Below are 26,129 nucleotides of genomic sequence, written 5' to 3'. Positions count from 1 at the left end.
TAGCCAAGGCAACATAAAGAGAGCCTGTCTAGAAAGAAGAGAATGAGTGAGGAAGTGAAAGGAGGAGGGAATAGGGGAGGGACAGAGACTAGCTCAAGAATACATCACACTTAATGCCTCACTGGACTTTTATTTGGCTGGCATGTGTACCAACCACAGTAACAACTGCGGTAATGCTAATAATAAAGACCTCAAGACCAAAAGCAGCTGCTTCTTTCATTTAAGTATCTCTAACCAAATAGACGTCACATGTATAGTTTCAAAAACTAAATTCTATCTATGGATAATGTTTAAAAAGTCTGTTAAATTTCTGAAAGAATATTATGCTTCTTGTTGGCTTGTCATAAGGAAATAGAGTAAATCTTAAGTAGTACAGCTAGCCACCTTTAAATAAACTTAACCACCTTTCTACTGTCATTCTACAATGTCAATATTTAACTTCCAGTGCAATTTTGTCAAAGAATCCTCAAATAAATCTTATGCTCAACTAATTAATATGCTACTACAGGGATAAGACCTTTCCAGTGGAGCCCTCCTGAAACTTGACACGCACTGGAGTACACGAAGCAGCTTATCCTTTCGCGGCTGCTGTCAGACACCTTTTACAACAACTAGAATTGGCAAGTGAGAAGGTGAGTATTTTTAGACCCTCCTATGGCACTGTCCTTTAAAGTTCATATGTGCCTGTTAGAGTCTCTGGAATCCCACTTAACAGTCTGTCCTAAGTGCTACTCCACACGTGCGTTAATAGTAATGCGGATATAATTTCACCATCCTTAAAGTGCTGCTCTAGGGCCTCCTGGCTCTTCTAAGCATGTGACCCTCCTATGTAACAGGGCTGTAACACACCGAAATGAGTGAAGGATCTAGAATCAAACTCAAAACTCACTTTTGATCACTATGCCTTCAACTATCTCAGGCATTTAGTTTCTTCTTTGCATTTGTTTTGGCCAGGCACAGAGCACAAAGCTGTAATCCTAGGGCTTAGGTGGCTGAGTGGGGAGCACTGCCAGAGTTGAAGGTTACCTGGGTTACATACTGAGTTCTAGGCCAACGTGGGCTGTATTGTTAAGACTGTGTCTCAACTCCCAATAAGCAAGCCAGAACTACAAGAGACTATCTCAGGAAGAAAAAAAGTAACCTCCAGTGCAGCCACTGGCCTTATAAATCAAAGCCCAAATTCCCTAGGCAGCACACCTGAAATAACATTAGCAATTACAATCTGAATTCAGTTTCCTATTCTACTAACCTCACAGAAATGCTACCCTTCCTTTCCAAAGATGTAATCTGAAAACAAACTGGGAGCAAGCAAATTTAAAAGGCAAATTTTCTAAGTGTAACTACAAACTGAACATGATTATAAAGATTACTATAAACTACACCAGTAAGTCGTTTATTTGATTTTCAGTCACTACAGGACCAAAAACAAACAAACAAAAATCAAGGGAAAGGGGAAATAACAAATCAACTAAAAACTAGCTGCACAGTCTGCCTCTTAACACCACAGGCAGCACATCAGTCTCATAAGAACTAGCAAAATAGTCACTGTGAGTAAACACGAACTCCTTTTCTCTTCTACTAGCAGCTATCACAAGTCCACAAGACAGTTAGTTCAGTCCAAACCTGTATAAGCAATTATATATTTTTAATGCAAATAATTAATAAGAAAATATACGCAATTTCTTATACAATACACTCACAGAGAGAAGCAGCAGTCTTCCCAACAAGCAAACCGAAGGTTCTTAATAACAAATCTTATCCTATAATTATATTAAATAAAGCATAGAAATAAGGCTTATGCCAACAATCTATAATTGACCATTTAACTAATTCTAAGATGTTACTTTCTTAGAAGCGGTACAGGGAATGGGTTAAGGATGTGCCGAATATACTTTCAAGTGTTCTATTATAATAAAGCCAAAAAAAATACAGGAAAACCAATCATCGTAGATCATTTAGTCTATAGTAGTTACAAGCATTGCTACTATCACCCTTTACCTTTTCCTAATATCAAAAACATAATTCTGGTATAAACTCTCTGAATTGAAAAGTGAGCTGACTTAAGATCAATATCACACTTGAATATTTTCTTTTTTTTTTTTTATTAATTTATTCTTGTTAAATGTCAATGGTTATCCCATCCCTTGTATCCTCCCATTCTTCCCTCCCTCCCATTTTCCCCTTATTCCCCTCCCCTATGACTGTTTCTGAGGGGGATTACCTCCCCTTGTATATGCTCATAGGGTATCAAGTCTCTTCTTGGTAACCTGCTGTCCTTCCTCTGAGTGACACCAGGTCTCCCCCTCCAGGGGACATCGTCAAATGTGAGGCACATTAAGTGAAACATTAATTCTATTCAAAAATAAGTTAACACTTAAAAATTGTTCCCTGAATGGTTCACTTGCCCAGTATACTAAGTCCATTGTTGTCATCAAAGGCATATTAAAAGAAGTTGAGCCAGGTGTGGTGGCACATGCCTTTAATCCCAGCACTCGGAGGTGGAGGCAGAGGCAGAGGCAGAGGCAGAGGCAGTGGAATAGCTGTGAGTTCGAGGCCAGCTTGGTCTCGAAAGCGACTCCAGAACAGGCAAGGCTACACAGAGAGACCCTGTCTCAAAAAACCGAAAAAGAAAAACTTTAAAAAATAAAAAAAAGTTGAGGTGGAGCACCTCTAGCATGCCAACTAGAGCTACATAGCACTGTCTCATAGAAACAAAAAACAGAGGCTTGAGGCCACAATCTAGTACAAACTTCTAGTATGCAAAAATAGAAAATCAAGAGTAAGCAAAGCTATGTAGACCAGGCTGACCTGGAACTCATAAGATGTCCTCCTGCCTCTGCCTCTGCCTCCCCAAGTGCTGAGATTACAGGGCTGCACCACCAAACCTGGTAAATTCAACTGCTACAATCTGGCCTTAAGTCAATTACTTCAACTACATTTTTAACCCTTATAGCCCAAAGAACCCCACTTCCACACAGAGCACTTGTTGACATTCAAACACTGCTGCAGTCTCCCTACCTGACACGTTAGTACGTTCTTTTCCTCTGCATGAAATCACTATTGCTCTTTACTATTCATCACTGAAGGCCCATTGCCTCACCTATCAAAGGCAGTGCCTCCCTCCTCTGATTCTCAGTATCACTGGATTGGTACCTACCTTACACTGCCTGGTAAAACAGTTATGTATGTCATTTTCCTTACTAGATTAAGGACCCAGTCAGCAATTTCACTTTTAGATTCACCAATCAATAATCTCCACATAGTAACCTGGGTATATATTAATAGTAGACAGTCAATATGTAATTACTAAGGAGTTTATTAATTCCCACCAGGCTGTAAGTCTCATTTAGTAGATTCAGCTTTTAAAACATTAAGAATGACTGTTTGCAAATACAAACAGAACCCCCTAAAATCTTTGTAAGTCACTATCATCTAAATGAGTTTATATCCATTCATAAATTTAGAGCCCTTCTCAAAAAAACTAAATTTCCAGACAAGCCCACAAAAAAAAGTACAATACAGCTAATTTCATTTATTAAAATTCAAACAATATACATAACAACATCTGAAGTCCACTTTCAGCATGGGATCTCTGAGAACGTTAACAGGATCCTTTGTTCCTTCCCTCCTGGCCTCAGCAGCCCACAAGCTACCAAGTCTAAGAAAAAGGCACTCCCCAGCTCCATGGCATTGGCACCTAACAAGAGTAAAGGGAGAGGAGTTGTAAGACGAAGGTCTGTGGAGGAGAGGTTGAAAACAAAGTACGCCAAGGTCACAAGACCTTCAAGGGCTCCTACTCAGCCTCATCCAGGCCCTTCTTCAAAACAACGCTTTGTACGGTGTAAGCTTCTCCTGGCACCACACTACAAAGCTCACTCTTACCTCCAAACCACTGTCTATGCTAATCTAAAAACAACTCTATCCATTGGCTTCACTAACCTCCTTTAAACCTAATTCTTCCCTCTTATTTTGAAACTTCACATATAAGCTATACACGTATCTCAATGCATACTTGGTTGTTGAGCACTCATAGTCCTTTTAGGAAAAGGGCAAAGCATATCTTTATACTCTTTCTGGCTTTTTGTACCCCATTCACTGTGCCTATCCAAGACTGACACAAATGCTGCTCAATATTAATTCAAAGGTAGGCATGGCAGTAAGCCCAAGAGATCAAAGAGACTGCTATGAGTTCCATGTGAGCCAAGAATATAGTGACAGTTTGAAGGAAAAACAAACAAACAAAAACCCTTCTTTTCTTTTAATATCATGTTCTCTGGAGAATTTCATTAAAATACCATTTTGTCACTCAACCTTTCTTCATGAATAGACAAACCCATGAATCTCAGTAGGCTTTCTAAAACAGCATGAAAGCCAGGAGGGAAAGGATACAGCAGGTAGTAGGAAGACAATTCCCATCACCATTTATAGCAGTGTATTAAAGGTATAGTCTTCATTGCTTACTATTTCTACTTATATGCTAAATTTTTTTTACCAGTACTTTGGATCACAGTACACAAGGACTCAGTAAATAAGGTCTTATATCCTACCACAAGATACAAACTATTTGAACTAACCAAAGGTCTGTCTAGAATTCACTTTTAACAACTAATAAGCCCATGCTCCTAGAAAGCAGAAAAACTGAAGGAAAGACTTAATGATAAATTGTTTAAAATCAAATATACCAACAACAAGTAGGCCCTGGAAGATTCATTTTGACACTTTTGTGTCAAACTGCCCTAGTTTTACATGAATAAATCCAAATGTTTATTTCCCAATTTCCTTCATTCCTTTAATAAAAATTTACTTGAGTCTGAAAAGAAAATGTTTAAACTATCATTGGCACAGCAAACACTACTGTTCTTCTGGCAATCTTTCTCTTCCTTTCATAAGATCACAAAGCACCACTCAATGCCACTTCATAGAACTCCTCACCCCTACTTGACCCAGTCAGCATCATTTGCCACATACTTGTCCCATGCTACATGGGGATCCTCTCCATAATTTTAAGTGCTTAAAAAAAAAAAGACTTTAAGATATGGAAAGTACCATTACAAAGAAGTATAGGTCATTTCTGCGTGAACAAAAACAATTGTTTATTGATGCTTCACCTTTGATGTAAGTCAGAACCTAAAAACATACCAATCAAGTGGTCCAGCCAACAGAATGTTTGTGCCAAATAATTCCATTCGTTCATCAATAAACTATGACCAATATTATAAATTAACCCCCCATTACATGGAGGTTGTAGAACTGGACTTTATGGTGACAGCAAAAAAAAAAGGTAGTTTTAAAAAGCAAGCAACCAAAAAACCAAGACAACCTTCAGCTGTCTTTAGATCCTCTTAACCTTGCCTCCTATTTGGTCTCCATTCTCCCTCAGAAACTCAAATTGAAATTTATCTGCCACTGGCCACAGCATTAAGGGGTGTGCCCTTAAGGTGCAATTAGGCCATGTGGACTTCACCTTCACCAATAGGTTCATGTCATTATTGTAAGAGTGAGTAAGCTATCAAAGCAAAAGCGCTCACATGCCCTTTACCATGTGAAGCTCCCTCCACCATGTTAAGACCTAGCAAGAAGGTCCTCACCAGACACTGGCACACAGATATCCAACTTCTCAGCCTCAAGAACCATGAGAAATAAATGCATTTCCTTTAAAAATTATTCAATATTATTTTAAAGTAGCAAAATCTTCGCATTATATATAAAATCAGTTCAAAAATGATCAATCGTAAATGTAAAGATAAAATTACAAATAAAACTGCTAGAAGACAAAGGTGAACTTGCATGACCTTGAATTAGCTAATGGTATCCTAAGATATGATAGCATTAACAACCAAAGAAAATAGATAGACACCAAAATTAAATACTTCTGTATATCAAAGGGCACTATCACAAAGTGGAAAGGCAAAGGAAGAGATGGCTCAGTGGGTAAAACCCACAAAGAGCAGCATCTGTCATCCCGACACTATGACAAGATGGAAGGCCAGCCAGTTCACTGGGGCTGTGCAGAGCAAAGCAACAGAAACCAAAAGAGGGCCAGGTGGTAGTGATGTAAGCCTCTAATTCCAGAATTCTAGAGGCAGAGGCAGATGTGTCTCTTTGAGTTCAAAGTTTAAGGCCAGCCTGGTCTGGTCTAGAATTCCAGAACAGACAGGGCTACACACACACACACACACACACACACACACACACACACACACACACCTCCTGACAATTATCCTTTCACCTCCACATATGCAGCATGATAGCCGTGGCACACTCTTTTTTTTTTTTTTTTCCAACTTATTTTTGGTTTTCTGAGACAGGGTTTCTCTGTGTAGCCTTGGCAGTCCTGGACTTGCTTTGTAGACCAGGCTGGCCTTGAACTCACAGCAATCGGCCTGCCCCTGCCTCTCCAAGTGCTGGGATTAATGGTGCAAACCATAAATAAATAAATAAATAAATAAATAAATAAATAAATAAATATGCATGTGCCACAGAAAATAAAAAATTTAAAGCCCCAAACTGTAAAAACCACAGTACTCTTCTAGTTCCAGGAGTATATAAGGAACCATGTTTAAAGCATTGTGTATAAATATATTTTTTTCCTAAGACATACAACACTTAATAAGAGATGCTAAAAGATGTCAAGTGAAGGATACCAGAAACAAAGAGCCATGTGGTGATTCTACTAATAGAGATGAGGCATACCTGTAATGCCAACAGTAAGAAGGCTAAATAAAACAGGAAGGTCATGGAGTTTGAGGCCAGCCTGGGCTGTATGGTGGGCCTTGTCTCAAAACAAATAAGAGACGCCATCTAATGTAATCCATCTCTAGGGAATTATAAACCAAAATCACAATGAAATATACTTCAAACCCACTATGACAACCATTTTAAAAGCAGAAAACAAAACTCCCACAAATAAGTGTTAGTAAGAGTATGGAGAAACTGAAACTATCATACATTGTCAATAGTATTTACTATAAATCAGAACAGCTGTCATGAAAAACTTTAGAATTAAATCCTCAAAAAGGTGCCATATGACTTAGCAGGTATACACCCAAGAGAATTTAACACAATCACACAAATGTCCACAGCAGTGTTAGTACTCAAAAAGAGTAACTAAAATGTCCAATGATGAATGAATAGCCAATCAAAATGTAGTATGTCTACACAAGGGAAAGTGACTCCTCTATAAGAAGGAAATACTGTTACTACTACAGCAAGGATGAGCCTTCAAAGCATTATGCTAAGTGACAAAAACCTGTGGCAAAGATCATATGCTATGATTTTACTAACATGAAATGCTCAGGATAGACACAATAGATTTTTGGTTATGATAGGGGTGTAGAGACTGAAAATGACTATTATTTCTTTGCAGGGGATGAAAAATGTTCAAGGGCTAGGTAATAGTGGTAGGCACACTCAATGTAATGAGTTACACCACTGAACACTCTCAAACAGTAAGTTGAAGGCAATATGAACTGCGTTTCAATTTAACAATTACAAAATTCTTGACTTAAAATTTGTAAAGACAACATTGAGACACACACATATGCAGAGAGGGAGGAAGTATATTGCCTCACAATCCCCTTCATGGCACCTTAGGACTAGTTAAATTAATACTTTAAACTACTTAATAAGTAAACGAAATTTCTGTAAACAAATACCTGAAATGTATAAAATCTTACCAATACTCTATAAATATCCTCTATTATCTGTTAGTGTACAATTAAAACACATATATTTTTACATATTAGATGTTTCAAAATACAGTATTTATTTCTTAAGCACTCACAGGATAGCTAATTTTATTACCAGCAAGTGTCATCATCCCCATCACACACATACCCCCCTTCTCACCCCCTGGCCACCGTCTATCTCTAATGTTATAGTCACTTAAGACACATATAATCTGGGCTGGAGAGATGGCCCCAAGGCTAAGAGCACTTGCCTGCTCTTCCAGAGGTCCTGAGTTCAATTCCCAACAACCACATGGTGGCTCACGACCATCTATCATATGATCTAATGCCCTCTTCTGGCATGCCAGTGTACATGCAGAACACTGTATATATAATAAACAAATAAATCTTTTAAAAGACCCATAATCAATACAAATACACATTAAAATATAGCAACTGACCGTATCCTATAATGACACCTGCTGAGCAATCCTGCAGTACGTAAAGTTGCTTGTAAAACATGCCTAACTTTCACCCACTACTTGGAAGAACTATCCTTGAAGAATATCTATCTGGCCCTATAACTTGAAAAGTAGTAAGTTGCTGCTACAGATCCTAGCACATTTCTAAATTTCAAATTTCCAAGTTTCAGAAAAAACTTTCCATCAATCCCTGGCAAAAAAAAAACCAAAGAAGGTAGAGGGGGGAAGAGGGATAGAGTAAGGGAGAGGGAGAGAGGGAGGAGAGGGAAAGAGAGAGAGGGAGGGAGGGAGGGAGAGAGGGAGGGAGGGAGGGAGGGAGGGAGGGAGGGAGAGAGGGAGGGAGGGAGGGAGGGAGGGAGGGAGGGAGAATCCTGCTACATAGTTGTTCCCTTAGAGGCCAATGTGACCAGCACTTGAAGAACAGCCTTCAAGATGTGCATTTAATACCTCCTTCCAACTGAGCATCAAAAACCAAAAGCTTTACTCATTACAATGTTTCTAACTCATCACCAACCAACAACTGAACTAAACCTCTAAAGGGCTTGGGGACTAAGAAACCCACACCAATATGCTACAATGTCTTAATAATGTTATGACCAGGTAACTGAGTAAGTGTCATAAGGAAAATATTCTTAGGCAGGATCTCTATGCTGTTTCCACAGACTTCACAGGGCTTAGTCTGAACTATAAAGGCAGATACATGCTCACTATTGACTGAACACTCAAAAATCTGCTAAGTATGGTACTGTAAAGAGATACAAAACATCCACAAGAACAAAACAAAACACAAGTTCCTATTCTACAAAGAAAACTTTTCACATAAACCCCACAAGTATGTCTGCCCTGACAGCATAACCTTTATCAATAGTAGTAAATGTGCTGGAGAGATGGCTCAGTAGTCAAGAGTGTATATTTGGTGACCCTTTTACATGGCATTTGGAGCTTAGATGCTACAAATACATGTGGTGGAAAAAAAATTTAAGTGCTTACTGTTCTTTCAAAGGACCTGAGTTCAGCTCTCAGCATCCATGTCAGACACCTCACAACTGCCTATGACTGCAGCTTCAAGGGGACCCAAGGCCTCTGGCCTCTATGGGTACTGTACTTGAGTTCAGACCCAGACACGCATAACTAAAAATAACAAATCTCTTTTAAAAAATATTGTGTACATCAAATTCCTCCAGGAGTAACCTTTATTTCTCCCTAGTATCCTTCCCAGAAGTATGTATTTTAGTCTTGGTATCTTTATATGCATAAAAACTGAGGGACCTAAGGAACCTTTGTGTGAGTTTTCTCTATCAGTATTTACTGTAAGAAATTAAAACTGAGAAGTTCTAAATTTATTCATTTTAGAAGCAACAAAATCTATTCATTTTATTAACAGGTTTTATGAAAATTCTATTTAAAATTTAGAAGAGTAACATTAGAAGCGAATGCTTTTTTAAGTCTGCATGGCTTGGCAGAAGAATTAAGCTCTTATTGTTTGCTAATACATTCAACCTGCTGCAATCACACAGTACAATGCCTCTGGAAAACTACTATACAAGAAAAGAGAAGAAAAGTTATATCTTAGGATAGGAATACTAAGTTTTGACCTCACAAACTTGCTGAATGTTGACAAGATTTCCAGGAGTCCTTGGTTCATACCTGAAGAAGCACTGCCAACAAAGGAGCAAAGACCAGGTCTGTGATACAAGAACAAATAAACATACCTACGTAAACAAAAACCATGAATGACAGATCTTACACCTTTCACCAAAAGAAAAAAAAATGGCTCATAATGATTACAGAACCAAATGGCAAATACAAAATAAAGCTTCTGGAAGACAATATGGGTAGTAATATAAATGACTTTGGGTCTGGTGATTACTTTTTAGCTACAACACTGAAGGAATAATCCAAGAGGAAGTGGTGGTCTAGACCAGTGGTTCTCAACCTTCCTAATGCTGTGACCCTTCAATACAGCCCCTCATGTCATGGTCTCAATCATAAATTATTTCATTGTCACTGCATAGCTATAACTGTACTACTGTTGTGAACTGTAATGTAAATATCTAATATGTAGGATATCTAATATGCAACCCCTGTGAAAAAGCCATTCCAACCCTCCAGACTATACTGAAACTAAAATTTTCTGCTTTCTGAAAGACACTGTCAAAAAAGGAAAAAGACTAGCCACAGACACAGGATTGGCAAAAGATGTAAGAAAAGTCAATTATCCAAAATACACAAAAAACAAAAGCTACCTCTTAAAATGCAGGGAGACAACAAAAAAATCTGACTTGTAGCAATGGTCAAAGACTTTAACGGAAGAAACTTCAAAGATCTACAGCTACCAACCAAGAACATGAAGAACTATCCTGCAAGGCAACAATATAGACCCTACCACACACATACAAGAGCGGTCCAATCAAGAATGAAAGGAAAACATCAAATGCATGACAGGATGTGCTTAAGAGTTCTCATCATTACTAGTAGGAAAAAAAGTGATGAGGTAACTTTGGAAAATGGTTTAGCAGTTTCTCACAAAATGAAACATACTGTAACACAGAGAAATGCAGATAAGACTTTAAACCATAATTGGTGAAACTTGGACAGAACCAAGATGTCCTTCAGTAAGATAATGGACAAATAATCCATGGTACACCCAACAAAACATTATTCAGGGTTTAAAGGAAATGAGCTGTGGTCAGCCATGGGAAGATAGGATCACTGAAGTGTTTGATACTGGGTAAAAAAACCAATGTGACAAGACTAACTTTGGTTGCACTATTCCAATCACAGCTTTAAAAAAAAAAAAACAGTGAAAGAAAGGGGTTTTGGAAAAACCACAAAGCACTTTAGGACAGTCAAAAAAACTCTATATGGCAATATAATAGTGGGCATATGAATATTTGCCCAAACCTATACAAAAAGCAAGAGTGAATCCTAATGTGAACTGTGTTCTTTGGGTGGTGGTGATATATTACAATAGGCTTATCAATTATACAAATATACCACTTTAATCAGGTTTTTGACAATAAAAAATATGTAGAAATTGACTATATAGGAAATCTTTGACCCTTCCTATGCACTAAATAGTGCTCTAATACTCATTTTCTAGGATAGAAAATTGTATAAAAAGTCACTTGAAACCTTATCACACTCCAGTGCTAGATTTGAGCTCAATACCCAGTCCATCTCTCTTCCTGGATGTAGAGAAACAATCCCTCTCACATGAAGTTAATAAAAGAAAAGAACTACTTAATAAATGTAAGGTGTCCAGCATACAATAAACCCGAACGAATATTCATCAGAAATCAATCAGGTAGGGAGGGGCATGGTGGCATATGCCCATAGGCCTACCACTTGGAAAGTAAAGACAGGAGGACCAAGTTTAAGATTATCACCAGCTTATATAGTGAGTTTGAGGTTAGCCTAGCCTGCATGCCACCCAGTTTCAAAAAAGAATAAACAAAACTATGCAGAAGCCCAAAAGCTATACACTAACTACCTACAACAAAATCCAGGAAATCACAACTCTGAATACAATTTTTAATGCAAAAGTTTAAGTGCATTGACATAACTTTTAAGTGAATTCTTTAGTGAAAACAAAACAATTCCTCATGAAAAGAACAACATACACAATAAAAACAGAAAATTCTAAAAGATCATATTCAAAATTCCAATTCTCTAGAGAAATACATAAAGCACTTCAACTAGGAACACAATGAGACAGAACACAAAGTAACGGAAATGCCACTTGAGCCACCAAAAGAAAGAACAGGAAGAACAAATACTGACCCTTTACTTTCAAAGTCCAAGGCCACCTCTTTAGGGTAGGACTCCAGCCAACCTCTTTTCAAGAAACCTTTATACTGTTTCTTACTTATTTGATTTTCTTTAAAAACAGTAAAATTAAATATCTTGAAAATAAAGGAAATAAATGTGCAATGTTCTATGAATTGTTGTGAACTTTCATTTAAATATTCTAAATAATGGTCATGGTCAAAGTAAATACTTTTAAACTAGAGCAAAACTTTGAGCCTGGTGGCACTGTCCTATAATCACAATACTCAGAAAGCAGAGGCAAGAGGATCACAGTTCAAGGTCTGCCCGAGCTACAAAGAAGTCAAAGCCACTCTGTCTCAAGAACAAAAATAAGAAAAGGGCCGAGGATACAGCTCAGTGGTAGGGTCCTTGCCTGGAATATGTAAGGCTCTAGATTCAATGCCTATTATTGTAAACTAAACCAATTTTGACAACTAGAATTTTTAAACAGTATTTTAAGACAATAATTTATCTCATTAAAATGCTTTGCAGGCAATCGTGGAGGTGAGATTGTGGGTTCAAGGCCAACCTGGGCTACCAACCTAACCATGCAAAACACAATAGCCAAGTCATCACTATGAAGTGTTTTATTTTTCAGTTGCACCTCTTTCCCCCCCCCCCCCTTTTAAAGACAGGGTTTCTCTGTAGCCTTGGCTGTCCTGGACTCACTTGTAGACCAGGCTGGCCTCGAACTCAAGAGATCTGCCTGCCTCTGCCTCCTGAGTGCTGGGATTAAAGGAGTGTACCACCACACACCCAGCTCTCACTTGCACCTCTAAACTAAAAGATGCTTTTTTCCACATAAAAAAGATATATAATAAACCTAAGAAGCATGATTTACCAATTATATTATTAAGCACTCCTTAAATATAATACTTTTTAAAAAGGTTTTAGAATTCATTTGATAAATACAAACAGAGCAGCTAAAAAGGATGAATGTCAGCTCTCTTAAGAGTTTCTCTTTAACAATTGAGATGTAATATGAATAAATTAATAAACTATATTTAAAAACAGAGTTTCTCTTATACTACATGAATTACAGTTGGTCCTCTGTTTACATGGGTCACACATCATCAGATCAAAAACATTTGGTAGAAAAAACTTGCATCTGAACTAAACACATATTTTTTTAATTATTATTTCCTGGTCAATGCACTACAACTGTTTACACAGCATTTACATCATAGCGGTATAAGTAATGAAAATGCTTTAAGATGTACAAGGAAGATGTGTAAGTTGTGTGCAAACACTACCCACTTTATACAAAGAACTCGAACAGCTGTGAATTTTGGTGGGAGATTGCTGTGTCTGAAAATTTAAGACCTATGCTGTTCTAGCTTGATTATAACTGGCCATTAGAAGCCTGAAATTAACTGGAAATCATGCTTCTTTGTCAAGTTTAAGGACTTCACACTAGGAACATTAGCAAATGTTTTTATGTATTAATACCTATAACCCCCCCAAAAAAATTTAGTAAGCATACAATGTAGTATGAATTGACTCAATTTATGGACAATAATCACTTCCTAATATGGAAAGATCTTGCAGAAGAAGTACACAAAAGCCATTTCCACATGCTAAAGGATTTGTAGGAAAGGCCAATTACTAGGCATATTTCTGTTAAATGCTACCATTTTAAAAAATAAAAATGTTTCCACTAAGTTCAAAGAAGCAGACCTTAGTAGCTGAAGACATTAAAAGGCATTAAAGGATGACGATTTCAAAATTTTCAAAATTAAGAAAAATTCTTAACGGGGCAAAATTACTTGAAATGATACATTTCTCTATTATACACTATATAGCCTGAAGTTCATGGCACTGACACCAAAAATTTTCTGTGGGTAACTTTTCTAAGCATGTTGAAGTGAGAAGAGAGAGTTGTAACCCAATCACTACTAAGAATTTATTAAAATATTAATGAGAACAGTTTTATAGTAAAGGGAAAGAAGTATCACTGTTTTAAAACCTCATTAAGAAGAAACAGAGGTACATTACTTTTAAATATTACCAAGTATACTCAAGCTCCAGCAGTGTAGTAGAGAAAAGCAGAGATGTTAGGTTATCATTAAAGACCAACTAGTTTCAATCTATAGTAGTGACTATTACAAAAGGTCACTTACTTGATAAATACCACAAGCTGAGTGGCACACACCTGTGATCCCAGCACCCAGGGAGGCAGAGACAAGCAGTTCTGTGAGTTCAAGGCCAGCCTAGTCTACAAACTGAGTCTAGAACAGCCAAGGCTACACAGAGAAACATTGTCTCAAAAAGCAAAACAAAAAAATCTTCTACCCATTCAAGCAACACTATTCAATAATCATTACTGTAACTGAAGATGAAACCTTTATAGCAAATGTTTCAATGTTGTATATGTTGTTATCATTTTGAGTTAAAGAAAACCACTTCATATATTCCCAAATAACTTCTGCCCTCTCCACACCAAAACAGAAAAACAGAAGTATTTTATAGCATGGAACCCAGCATCGTGGAATTCACCAGGAGGGCTGAGGCAGAAGGATAGTCTCAAGTTCAAGGCCAGCTTGGGCTACACGGGCAAATTTGAGACAAGCCTGGGACTGGAAGAAGGGAAAAAAGAAGCCCATGGGTAGTCCTTCAAAAAGATGTAAACAGAAACACTGACTTCAAACATTATATATTTTTCAAAACCCATGTACAATTCAGTCACGCTGTCCTAGAGAATGCTTACAGAAGTGTCACCGTTTAAATGTATCTTCTACTTTCTAAACAGGGAACCGCAATTGAAAAGCAGCCTGTGTGAGTACCACAGCCAACCAAGATGATGCCTTTTTAAAACTTTTCCACAGCTAGAGAACAAATCACAATGAATAATGGGTTTGTCTGTGGCAATAACTTGTTCTAACAGCACTTCATGAGCAATGTATCTTAGAAGAATTCACACGCTGTATTTTTTTTTTTTTTTAATGCAAACCTCACAGCCAAAGTCCAAACGAGAAACAAGATTCCTTACGGCGAATTCCCTTTCAGGACAAGCTCACTCTTGCTTCACAGGGCAAAGCAACTTTCATGTATGATGAAAGTCAGTTCAGCTATAATGTGTCCGGGAGTCATTTAAAATAGAGAATTTACTACCATTGACTATATCCCTATTTTTTCCTGAAACCTTCCACAGACTCAAGGATTGGGTGATCCACTGAGCTTTGTACCCTAGGGCAAAGGAGCAACAAGAAAAAGGCGGTGGATTTACAGGTGGCTCCTAGCTAAGAAAACAATTGGGAGGAGTTCTATTAATTGTACCCAAGACAGTGCTCCTAAGCGTAGATATCCAAAAACACAATGGATATAAATTAAAACGTTTCTAAATCTGAGTATTTGTACTAAAATTTACTAATGTATTTCGAGTCCCTAACACTTCACACTCAAGCTCCTAGTTTCTAAATTCAAACCGACAATGTTAACAGTTCCAGGAACTGAAACCCAGTAAAGCCCTTTTCCATATCCCCATATGAATTAAAAAAGGGAAAGGTCGGACATGCACAACTCACGCAACTTTAAAACTAAGAGAATATAAAGATGGCAAATAAAAATAGTAACTTCCCACAAGGCTTTCCCCCACACCACACCGAATCCCTTTGTTTCTATTCCCCACAAACGTAAATGGAATAAAAGCCAAGTAACTGGGTATTATAGTACTGCAGGAAGGAGGTGGCAGAAAGTCAAAGGAACTTAATGGAAGCTACAGAGGCAAAGATAACCGAAAAAGCAGAGGTAGGAAAGAAAACCGGAAAGGAATGGGATTGAAAAATCTAGGAAAGATGTGTAGAAAGCACTTCAAGGGCTGCGAAGCGACAGAAATCTGGGCCCACCAAGCCGAGTTAGTTCCGAAACCCGAAAAAAAAAAAAAAAGCTAATGAGGGAACAATGGGGCGGTGAGTCCCGGAGCTAGCTAGCGGGAGACACTGAGCCAAGGGAGGCGAGGAGGTACGGGACGGGTGGGATGGAAGGGCGAAAGGCTGCAGGAGCTGGGATGGAGGAGCTGGGTGGGAGGCAAATCGGTGGAGCGCGACGAGGCTTGGTGGTGCCTGGAGGCTGGAGGCGAGGGTCTCGAGGGATCTCTGGGGGGGAATGGTGGGAATGGCTTGTCACATCTCTTTCTCTTTCGAGAGAAGAGCAGAGGCCGTTGGAGGCAGGTGTGGTGGAAGCAGAAAAGAACACAGCTCGACGAGGCATAGGAGCCACCGTGCAGATAAGACGCAGGGAGGGAAGAGGCAGCCCAAGAGGGAGAGGAAAAGGACGGAAATGGGGCGGGAGGGGGGGTTCGCGGGGGTCTCCACTCACAGTCCAGGTGCTTTTTCTTGGGGCCCATGATCTCGTGGGTCGTGGCCTTGCATACTGTCTTGGATACCGCGGAGCCAGTGACACTGTGCTGGGCCGCGGTGATTCGGTCCGTCAGGCTCTGGCCAGACATCTCTGCGGCTCGTCCGCCACCCCTTCCGCTCGGCAGCCGGCGGGGCCTGGGACCCCGAAGCGTCCGAGGGTCCCCACCCCCCACCGCACCCCCCCTACCCCCACCGGCTCCCGGCCCGCCTGCCGGCCTGGGGCGGGGCTCAGGGCCGCCCGCCGCCACCCGCCCGGAGAGCCCCGGCTCGCGTGGCCCCCGCGGGCTCCCAACACCAAGACGGGGCACTCCGGGGCCCCGCGCCTCAGCCTCAGCCCACCCCTTCCCTGGTCAGCTGGAGCCCGGCCGGGTAAGAGGGACAGGCAGCTGCAGGAAAATGGCGGCGCCAGGCTCCTCCTCGGAGCTTTCCGGGCTGCCCCTGAGTCACGTGACTCGGGTTCCGCCCACCACCCCCCCTCCTGCTCCTTTCTTCCCGCCCCCTTTTCCCTTCCTTTTCCTCTCCGGGCGCCCCCCTCCCTCGCTCCGGCGAGGGACGAGCGGGGCGGCGCCCGCGCGCTACGTGGTGGAACCCGCCCGGCGGGCGCAACAGGAGGCCCGCCCGCGGGGGGACAGCGCGGCCCGCCGCGTCACGTGACGCGCCCTGCCAACAGGTCGCCCGAGGCAGGGCCCGCGTGTCGTGGGGTGGGAGGGTGGGGGGGAGGGGCGGCCCGCTGCGCCCCCTTTCACCCCAAGACGAGGACGCCCTCGTGTCTGAGGCTGACGCCGCCGTGGGCTTGACAAAGAGGTGAGGCGGCTGCCAGCGCGCGGCTTCTCCCCGAGGTGGAGGTGTCTGGGCTCCGAGGCTTTCGCCTGACTCAATTTGGCGACGACCCGGTGGCCCTTCTCCTGCCTTAAAGGAATAATGCTCCATCCAGTCTCTCTTCCGAGTCTACAAACAGGCCTCTTGGTTATGGAACTGCTCAAATACACCTCCCTCCCCCATATTTTTTCTTTCTTTCTTTCTTTAGTGACAGGTCTTTTTGCACCCCCTTTTTCTTCCTTGACAGTGTTGGAAATGTCACCTACTTTTGTTTATCTGGACTACCGAAACTACCACATTCCTGCCAGTCTAAATTTAGGTATAAACCAGCCCGGTATTCATGCTCTACGGCGTCAAATACGACAGGAAACACATAGCTTCAGTGGAATTTGAAAAGGGAAGTAGTAGGATGATGTCAACAGTGATTAACTTGACCCTACAAGGCTGACAACTAGAGAGATTAAAGGTCCACACCATAGAAGGAAGTGAGACTGCTCTGTAAATGGAGAAGTCCCATTCAGAGAGTCAGACATCAGCACCTGCGATCTCCCCTGGTTTACTCTTTCTTCCCTTTGGCCTCTTTTCTCCTCTTGTGTGAGCCAGATTTCCATGGAAAGATATTGACACTGCCCGGTAGGCATTTTAGAACCGTAATTACATCCCGGGACTCCGATCTATGAAATCCAGACGATCTATTAACAAAGACTTTCAAAATGTTAAAGCTCCACATTTAACCCTGGCTTAGGATTAAATTTTAAATTCTTGGTGAATGTTAAGTTACCATTATGGTTATATGTGATCTTGCTAGTTTTAAATGAAATGCTAGAAAACTCAAAATCTGTGTGCACCATCTGCCAACCAAATCTAGACTTACTGGGCTTAAATCTGTTGACTCTCTCAAAAGATGAAGAACTAGTAGATGCTTAAAATTGTATGTAGTATGAGGACTTCCGTGGCCTCTTCCCGTTCCCTCTCTGTTTTACACACCACACACCGTGACTGGTTAAAATCCTGAAGCACTGTGCTTTTGGCAAGAATTCATGGTTCTTAAACCTGCAGGTTTCGTTCTTGTCAAACCAGCTTGAAATTTCACAAAACCGTCGAACTGCCTTTGGTGCATCTGCAGTCCATGTATAGTTGTGGCTTCCCCGTTTATCAGGCAGTGGAATGACAAGCTTTCTGGGTTTTCCCCCCATTTGTGTGTAGTATACATGCATGTATGAATGTTCACATGTTGCTGGACATAAGTGTTTGAGTGCAAGCTTTAGTCCATTATAATCCCTCTTATTCTCAAACTATCTTAGTAATTTCTCTATCATTGTTTAACCCTCCAGTTGATAGTTTCTGAACCTGTAGTGGGATGGTCTTTGCGCTAAAATTGTCTAGTAACTCTCCCAAGACTGGGTTTCCAAAATGCCCTAGCCCCTTGTCCACCAGATAATGTTTTGGAATTTAATCAATAGCGCTAAGAGGTGTGGCCTACTGGGGGGTGTTTAGATCATAAATGGATTAATGCTGATTATAAAAGGACTTGAAGTTCCAACTCTTCCCCCGTCCACTTCTCTCTGGCTTTCTCTTTGCTTTGTGCTCTAGCATAACTAAGCTCTTGATCTTGGACCACGTAGCCTCCAGAATTAGTCAGTGTGTGTTTATTAAAAATTACCCAGTCTTTGCGCGGTGGTGGCAGCAGCAGTGGTGCTTGCCTTTAATCTCAACATTTGGGAGGCAGAGTCAGGCAGACCTCTGAGTTCAAGGCCAGCCTGATTTACAGATTGAATTCCAGGGCAGCCAGGACCACACAGAGAAGCCTTGTCTTGAGGGGGGAAAAAAATTACCCAGTCTGAGCTCAAGGCCAGGTTGGTGTATATAGTAAGTTCCAGGACAGCCAGAGCTACATAGAGAGGTCATGTCTCAAAAACAAAAAAAGTATCCAGTCTATATAGTGTTCTGCATAACAACAAAAAGAAAAACAAACTCCACTGTTACCATCCTAGAAGAGTCAGGCCCCTGAGCCATGAAAACAGACTCTTATGATCTACCCTGACCTACCTACGTATTAAGCCTCATTTTCCAATCTCCTACATGTATGCTGCCTCCTACACTTAGAACTACTTTTGCTTTACATCCTAATGGGCAAGAATCTCCTTTTGCTACTGATAGTATTCTGCACTTAGTTCTTTAATTGCTGTATTGCACTAACATGGAGAGAGGAAAGAGAGAGACTTGTGGTTTGGGTCTGACTGCCACTCTTACAGAATCATGTATTTTATTTAAATACCTGTTCCTGGGCCTGTAGAGAGGGCTCAGTGTTAAGACCATTTGCTGTTCTTGCTGAGAACCGAGTTCAGTTTCCAGCAGCTATGTTGGTTAAACCATAGCCACCTCAAACTCCACCTCTTCTGGCCTCTGTAGACAAATGCACGTATACACAGACATACAGAGCCCTAAAAATAATTTTTAATACTAAAATTTTTTAAATAAGTAAATACCTAGACTTCAACTGGTAGCACTGTTGGGAAGGCTGTGGGGCCTATTTATGGAGGTGGCCCCTAGGAGGTAGGCCTTTGAGGGCTACAGTCTCACCTGCTACTTCTGGTCCTGCTATGTGCTTTCTGGTTGATCTGTCATGTTAGGAGCTCTGCCACATGTTCCCACTGCCGCAGTGCCACTCCACACGCCTTCCCATCACGAATGAAACCAGGAGACAATCTTTTCTTGAGCTTCTGTGGGATATTTTGTCATAGTGATGAGAAAATTAACTGATACATATCCTCAACGCACTGTCACAGCTTCTCTGCATCGAACTTACAGTGTAATGATAGTTGAGTGAACGAATGAAAACGCACTTACTTAGATAGGCCATTACTGCAAATCTTCCATTTGATAAAGTCTGCCCATATTTTTACAAATTTATCAGCTCCATCCTATAATTATCTGTCTGAGGCATCATCCTTACTCAGTATTTTGTTAATTCACACTTTCAAAAAGAATGTATTGAACACTTACTGTGTGTCGGGCACAAATTTAGATGCTGTATACTGTTCAACAGTGAAGCCATCAGTTCTAAGAGAACTATTCCTTTATTTCAGTTACCAACTTGAATTCAAGTTTGCCTTACAAATGAACAGTTCCCAAACAGAAGGAAACAATATGAATAGCATATGTTAGTTTCTAAGCTCTCTCAACTAAAAAAAAAAAAAAAAAAAAAAAAGAGGTTGGGTATAGGAGGATCAACAGTTTTTTAAATGCCTATACAAATACAGCAAAAAAAATTTTCATGTAATTCTCCTCATAATAATTGCAGAAAGTATTGTACTTGTCTAATACAGTAATAGAAACAAGCCCACTAAATTAACTTTCCTGAGTCCCACAGATTCTGAATGGCAAAAACAAGACTTAGGGATCATTCTCTCTCTCTCTGTTACTGTATGCAGACAATCTAGCCAATAATTGAAGCAGCTGGCAATATAGACTAAATTCACTTAACAAATATATTGTGTGTATACCGTGTGCTAAGTCTTGCTGGGTCTTATAATACAAGACAAGCATTGTCTCTCTTCTTAGCCTTTGGTGGGATAGGGGTTGTATTTGTAGGCTTTCATGTTTTCTCACTTTATTTTGAGATAGGCTCTTATTCTGTAGCTCATGATGGTCTTGAATACACTTTTTAGCCCAGGCTGGTCACAGACTCATGTTCTTCTGGCCTCAGCCTTCTGAATGTTGAGATTACAGACATGTACCATCACCCCGACCTGTTCTAAGACCTTTAAAAATATTGAAGTAGGAAGACAGGAGAAAATAAGTGGGAATTAAAATGTATGCTTGACTTGAGGATCCTGATAAAGTCTATGACTTCAAAGAAAAAAAGTGGGCCTGGCATGGTGGCACATGCCTTTAATTCTAGAACTTGGGAATTAAAGAGTTCGAGCACAGTCTGATTTACATATATCTTACCTTAAAAACAAAGTGAGCTGGGCATGGTGGCCTATACCTTTAAGCCCAGCACTTGGGAGGCAGAGGCAGGCGGATCTCTGTGAGTTTGAGGCCAGCCTGGTCTACAAAGTGAGTCTAGAACAGCCAAGGCCATTACACAGAGAAATCCTGTCTCGAAAAACAAACAAACTAATTAACAAAATGAAAGAAAAAGAACATGGAAAAGTGTGCCCAAAATTTGTGTGGTTATTACTCCACTCTGGTGCCCCATTTTTGACCACGTCCCCTTGATGGGGAGGCCTGGTGGCACTCAGAGGAAGGCTACCAAGAAGAGACTTGATCCCCTGTGAACATATACAGGAAGAGGAGGTCCCCCTCAGGCACAGACATAGGGGAGGGGAGTAGGGGGAAAGCGGGAGGGAGGGAGGAATGGGAGGATACAAGGGATGGGATAACAATTTAGATGAATATGAATAAATTAATAAAATATTTTTTAAACCTATCTTGAGGTCCAAAGAGAACCTACTTGTCTTCTATTCTCACTGTCCTCGGACATTATTGCTTTCTAAATTAGACCCCTTTGACATTGTGTCGATATGATCCAGCAACTTATTTCTCCCTTATGTTTAGCTACTTTCTCTACTTGATGCTGCAGCCAATGAGTAAAAGATTGCCTTATATAACCCACTTTTCTTTGTACGGAGAACTCAAGCAAATACTCAGCTTCACATGAGGGAGACCAAGTCAAGCTCTCAGTGTACATACTTGTGATAGTAGTAACATGCGAGTGTTGATTGCTTTCTCTGTGCCAAGCATGTACCATGTATTATCTCCTTCCTTCTCAAACAGCTTCATGACTTCAAGGAGTACGAACATCTGATGGCCAAATGGTCTCTTTCTTAAGCATACAGTCAGACTGTTTCCTGGCCACCTTTATGATTAGTTGGGGCCAAGTGCCTGATGTCTGTCCAAGAGAACACAGACAGAAAATGATGATGGTTGGGCAAAGAGCCCTGAAAACCTCTAACATATGTTAAACATTCTTTCTTTTCCTACTCCCAGCTGAATAAAGTCTTTAGAGGATTAAGAAGTTGAAGCCACAACATGGAAGACACCTGGGGTTCACAAGTGAGTGAGTGGAGAAGTGCTACCTAGGAGAGCTACGTGACCACAAACACCTACAGTAGTATATTTGCTTTGTAAAAGAATGACTTGTATGAGAGAAAAATCTGTTTTCCATAAAAAATAAAAATAAAAAAAAATGACAAATATCTCAAATTGTTCTCTAAAATAAATCTTGTACTGTAGCTCTATAATGTAATTCAAGATCAGGAGTTATGGTTCCTCTTTCTGCATTGCTCTGTCTGTTTGGCTATTTGGATCTTTTGTGGTTTAGGTAAATTTTAGGATTTTTCTTTTTATCATTCCCATAAATAATACCGTTGAATTTGGGTGGAGATTTCATTGAATCAGTTTTACAGTATTGATTCTGACAATTCAGAAACTTGGGAGATTTTTCCATCTTCTAGTGTCTCGTTTTGTTCTTCATTGCTTTAAAGTGTTTTACTATCGAGTCTTCCTTGGTTAGGCTTTTCCCCAGTTGTGATACTTAATCATGATTGTCTTGACAGGACTTAGAATCACCATGGGAACAAGTCTCTGGGCATGTCTGTGAGATTTTTAGGATTGGTTAATTGAAGTGGGAAAGACGACCCTAAATGGTAGCCAGGTTCCATGGTCAGGGGTCTCTGCCTGAATAAAGAAGAGAAAGGGGTCTGGGTACCAGCGTTCATCACTCTGCTTAACTGTGGGTATAGTGTACCCAGCTGCATCACGTTCCTGTCGGCATCACATTCCTGCAATGAACTGTAAGCCCAAATAAGCCTTTCCCTCTTTCTTTCTTTCTTTTTTTCCCCCAGAGCTGAGGACTGAGACCAGGGCCTTGTGCTTAATAGACAAGTACTTTAAGTTGCTTTTGTTGCCTACTTTGTCACAGCAATAAAACAAGTAACTAATACATATAGGTACATATAGGCAAAGACTTTCTGAAAAGTACTTCAGTAGCTTGAGAAATAATAGCAAGGTTAACAATGGGATTACTTCAGGTTAAAGATTAATAGATTAAAGTGATTGCTAACAGAAAGGAGGAAATCTTTGTCACCTATACATCACTGCATAAGGAATTCAAAATGTTAAACAGTAATAACAAATGATACAATCAATGAATGGGCAAAGGAATTTAACACACAGTTCTCAAAAGAAGTACAAATTGCCAGTAATGTGTTAACATCCTTAGCTATCAGGGAAGTACAAATCAAAATGTGCACTGAGGTTCCATCTACTCCCAGCCGAATGGCCATCACTCACAAAACAAATGCAGAGCTGCGTGGGGCTGGTGGGGCACTCATCAGCAGTGAGAGTGATCGACATATGGGTGGGGGAGGATTAGTCCAACAAACATACACTATTTTTAAAAAGACAGAGGAATAGGACTTTAACTTGGAGCTTTTCTAAGGAGATGACTCTTGACCTGAGTGCCCAGTATGCTGGCTCAAGCTTATAATCCCACCAAGAAGGCAAAAGTAGAAGATTGCCATGAGTTTGAGGCCATCTTTGTCTAAAGAATGAGTTCATGTCTCAAAAACTGAAAGAGCAAAAGGGGTACAAAGAGAGAGAGGATTTGGGGGAGGGGAAGAAGAGATCATTTTATACAAAGGGAACAATAAGTAAAATGACTCTCAGCCAAGAACAAGTTGAACTTGCTTATAGAATAGAAAGTCAGTGTGGTCAGAGAGAGGAAAGAAGAAATAGAAGCTTAGGTAGGGGATACTACCAGGATACGAAGGATTTATATGACATATTGAGAGCTCCAGATAATAGAAATAGATCCCTGTCCAGTGGGAACAACTGACGATGACTGTATGAAGAAGGTTCTTCCCATCTGACAACGTTGGAACAAGACCCCACTGAGGACCACATTCTTCTCTGCATGCTTGTCCTCTTGGTCTTGCATCTTTATCATCTTGGCTATTTTTATCCCCTTCCTCTGGAATAATAGCCTTCTTTGCTAATAGACCCTGTTGTTCTTTACTCAGGGTGTTCCTGAGACCACAGCCTTGATCCTAGCCAGACATGAGGCTAATTCTTCAGGCTCTGGTATGGTTATTGATGACTACCTGGGCTTTAAAAAAGAGAGAGAGAAAAAAAAAGATATTTGATTCTGTAGGAAAGGTCTAAATAGATTATAGCCATAGTTTTATTGTCTTTTTGTGTGTTTTTTTTAATCTATGGATGTGACTTTGAAACTCCTTTAAAGGACTTATTTTGTCTTATTGTCTAAACAGATAATGCAATATATTACCAGATACATGCTTGTCAGTCATAAATGCTGCTGCACAGTCAGTGTTACATTGGATGATTTACAAATGAACATCCAACCAAAAGAACAAGAGAACCTGATACTTACAGACATCAAGATGACCACCACAAAGAGACTGTACAACTGCAGCTTATCAAATAACAGTGCAAGTCTGGGTTGATCATGTATCAGAAAACTATGGTATTTCTTCTAGAAAGTAGTGAAGTTTGACCAAAAGAAGGCACAAGAAATGAAACATACACTAATAATTTGCAAAATGGATCAGTTGTATCATCCATAACAGACAACCTTGCCTATTAAAACTTGATTTATTAGCCAGGCGGTGGTGGTGCACACCTTTAATCCTAGCACTCAGGAGGCAGAGACAGGTGGATCCCTGTGGGTTTGAGGCCAGCCTGGTCTACAATGTGAGTCCAGGACAGTCAAGGCTACACAGAGAAACCCTGTCTCAAAAAACCAAAATAGCAACAACAACAACAACAAAAAACTAATTTGATTTATTTACTTATTTTAGTTTGTTAATACAGCATCTCACCCTGTAGCCCAGGCTGGCTTGAAACTCATAACAGTACTCCTCATCTGTGTTTCTCAAGTGCTGGGATTACAGGTGTGAGCCACCATGAGCATCTTTAACATTTTTTGCAAATTCTTTGGTAATTTCATCCAAGTATAGAACATATTTAAGATTATATCCACCCTTTTCAAATGCCTCAGCTCCCCACTCCCACTGCTGCCCCAAGTAAACTTTATTGCTGCTTTTTAGACAGAAAATGTGAGCATAAAATACTGGTTTCCTATATGGAGAGGAAAGTGTCCCAACACTTGCACAACCTCCCCTACTGTGACACCGATGCATTTTGACAGTAACATGTCGCTGATATACCATTATTACCCAAAACACAGAGTTTACATTAGGCTCTGTTCTTCTTGGTGCTGCGCATTCTATAGGTTTTGTTTGTTTGTTTTTCCTGAGACAGGGTTTCTCTCTGTAGCCTTGGTGTTCTGGACTTGCTTTGTAGACCTGCCTCTGCCTCCCAAGTGCTGGGATTACAGGCATGTGCCACCATGCCTGGCTTCCTTCTATAGGTTTAAAGGAATACATAATAATCAGAATCTCCCATTACAGTGCACAGAATAGTTTTCCCTTCTCTGAAAAGTATCTGTGCTCTGACTGTCTAGCTACAGCTACTGCTAATACACTCCTTCACTGATTCCAGAATCCACATTATCTAGGAATCCCCCCAGGCCTTCAGTACCAGCCAAGACTGCTGAGACAGCCATCCTCCTGGACTGGGAAGCTACCAGATTCTCAGCCACTGTTGACTACCCAGACTACATGGTATAAACCAATGTAATAATCTCTCAATCTCTCTCTCTCTCTCTCTCTCTCTCTCTCTCTCTCTCTCTCTCTCTCTCCCCTCCCCCCACCCCCTGTTGTTGTTGTTGGTTGTTTTTTTTTTTTGTTTTGTGTGTGTGTGTGTGTGTGACAAGGTTTCTCTGTGTAACAGGCCTGGCTGTCCTGGAACTCTCTTTGTAGACCAGGCTGGCCTCAAACTCACATAGACTCCCCTGTCTCTGTCTACTGGGTGCTGGGATCAAAGGCATGGATCACCACACCCGGCTAGTAATCTCCTTTTAATGTATGTTTATTCTGTTGATTGTGTTTCTTCTGTTTCTATAT

The 26,129-nt window shown here is 40.5% G+C and overlaps 1 protein-coding gene across 10 annotated transcripts in view; it reads right to left on the bottom strand.

Annotated features, from left to right (window-relative positions):
* The window catches only part of PICALM (phosphatidylinositol binding clathrin assembly protein), an 83,886-nt gene extending 67,123 nt beyond the window's left edge, over nucleotides 1–16,763 (bottom strand). For 4 of the 10 annotated variants that reach the window (XM_084771996.1, XM_084771995.1, XM_084771997.1 and 1 more), the window contains exon 1: nucleotides 16,277–16,762. In XM_084771996.1, the coding sequence (XP_084628122.1) occupies nucleotides 16,277–16,406 (130 nt within the window). In that variant the 5' untranslated portion in view covers nucleotides 16,407–16,762. Of the gene's footprint in view, nucleotides 1–16,276 lie in introns of all 10 variants that reach the window. The other 6 variants (XM_084771991.1, XM_084771994.1, XM_084771993.1 and 3 more) reach the window with 3 other exon arrangements.
* Between the last annotated feature and the right edge of the window lie 9,366 nt (nucleotides 16,764–26,129).

The sequence above is a fragment of the Acomys minous genome (genome assembly GCF_964271855.1).
Source record: "Acomys minous genome assembly, chromosome: 2".
NCBI classification, from domain to species: Eukaryota; Metazoa; Chordata; class Mammalia; order Rodentia; family Muridae; genus Acomys; species Acomys minous.
This window is presented reverse-complemented; position numbering and strand designations above follow the sequence as displayed.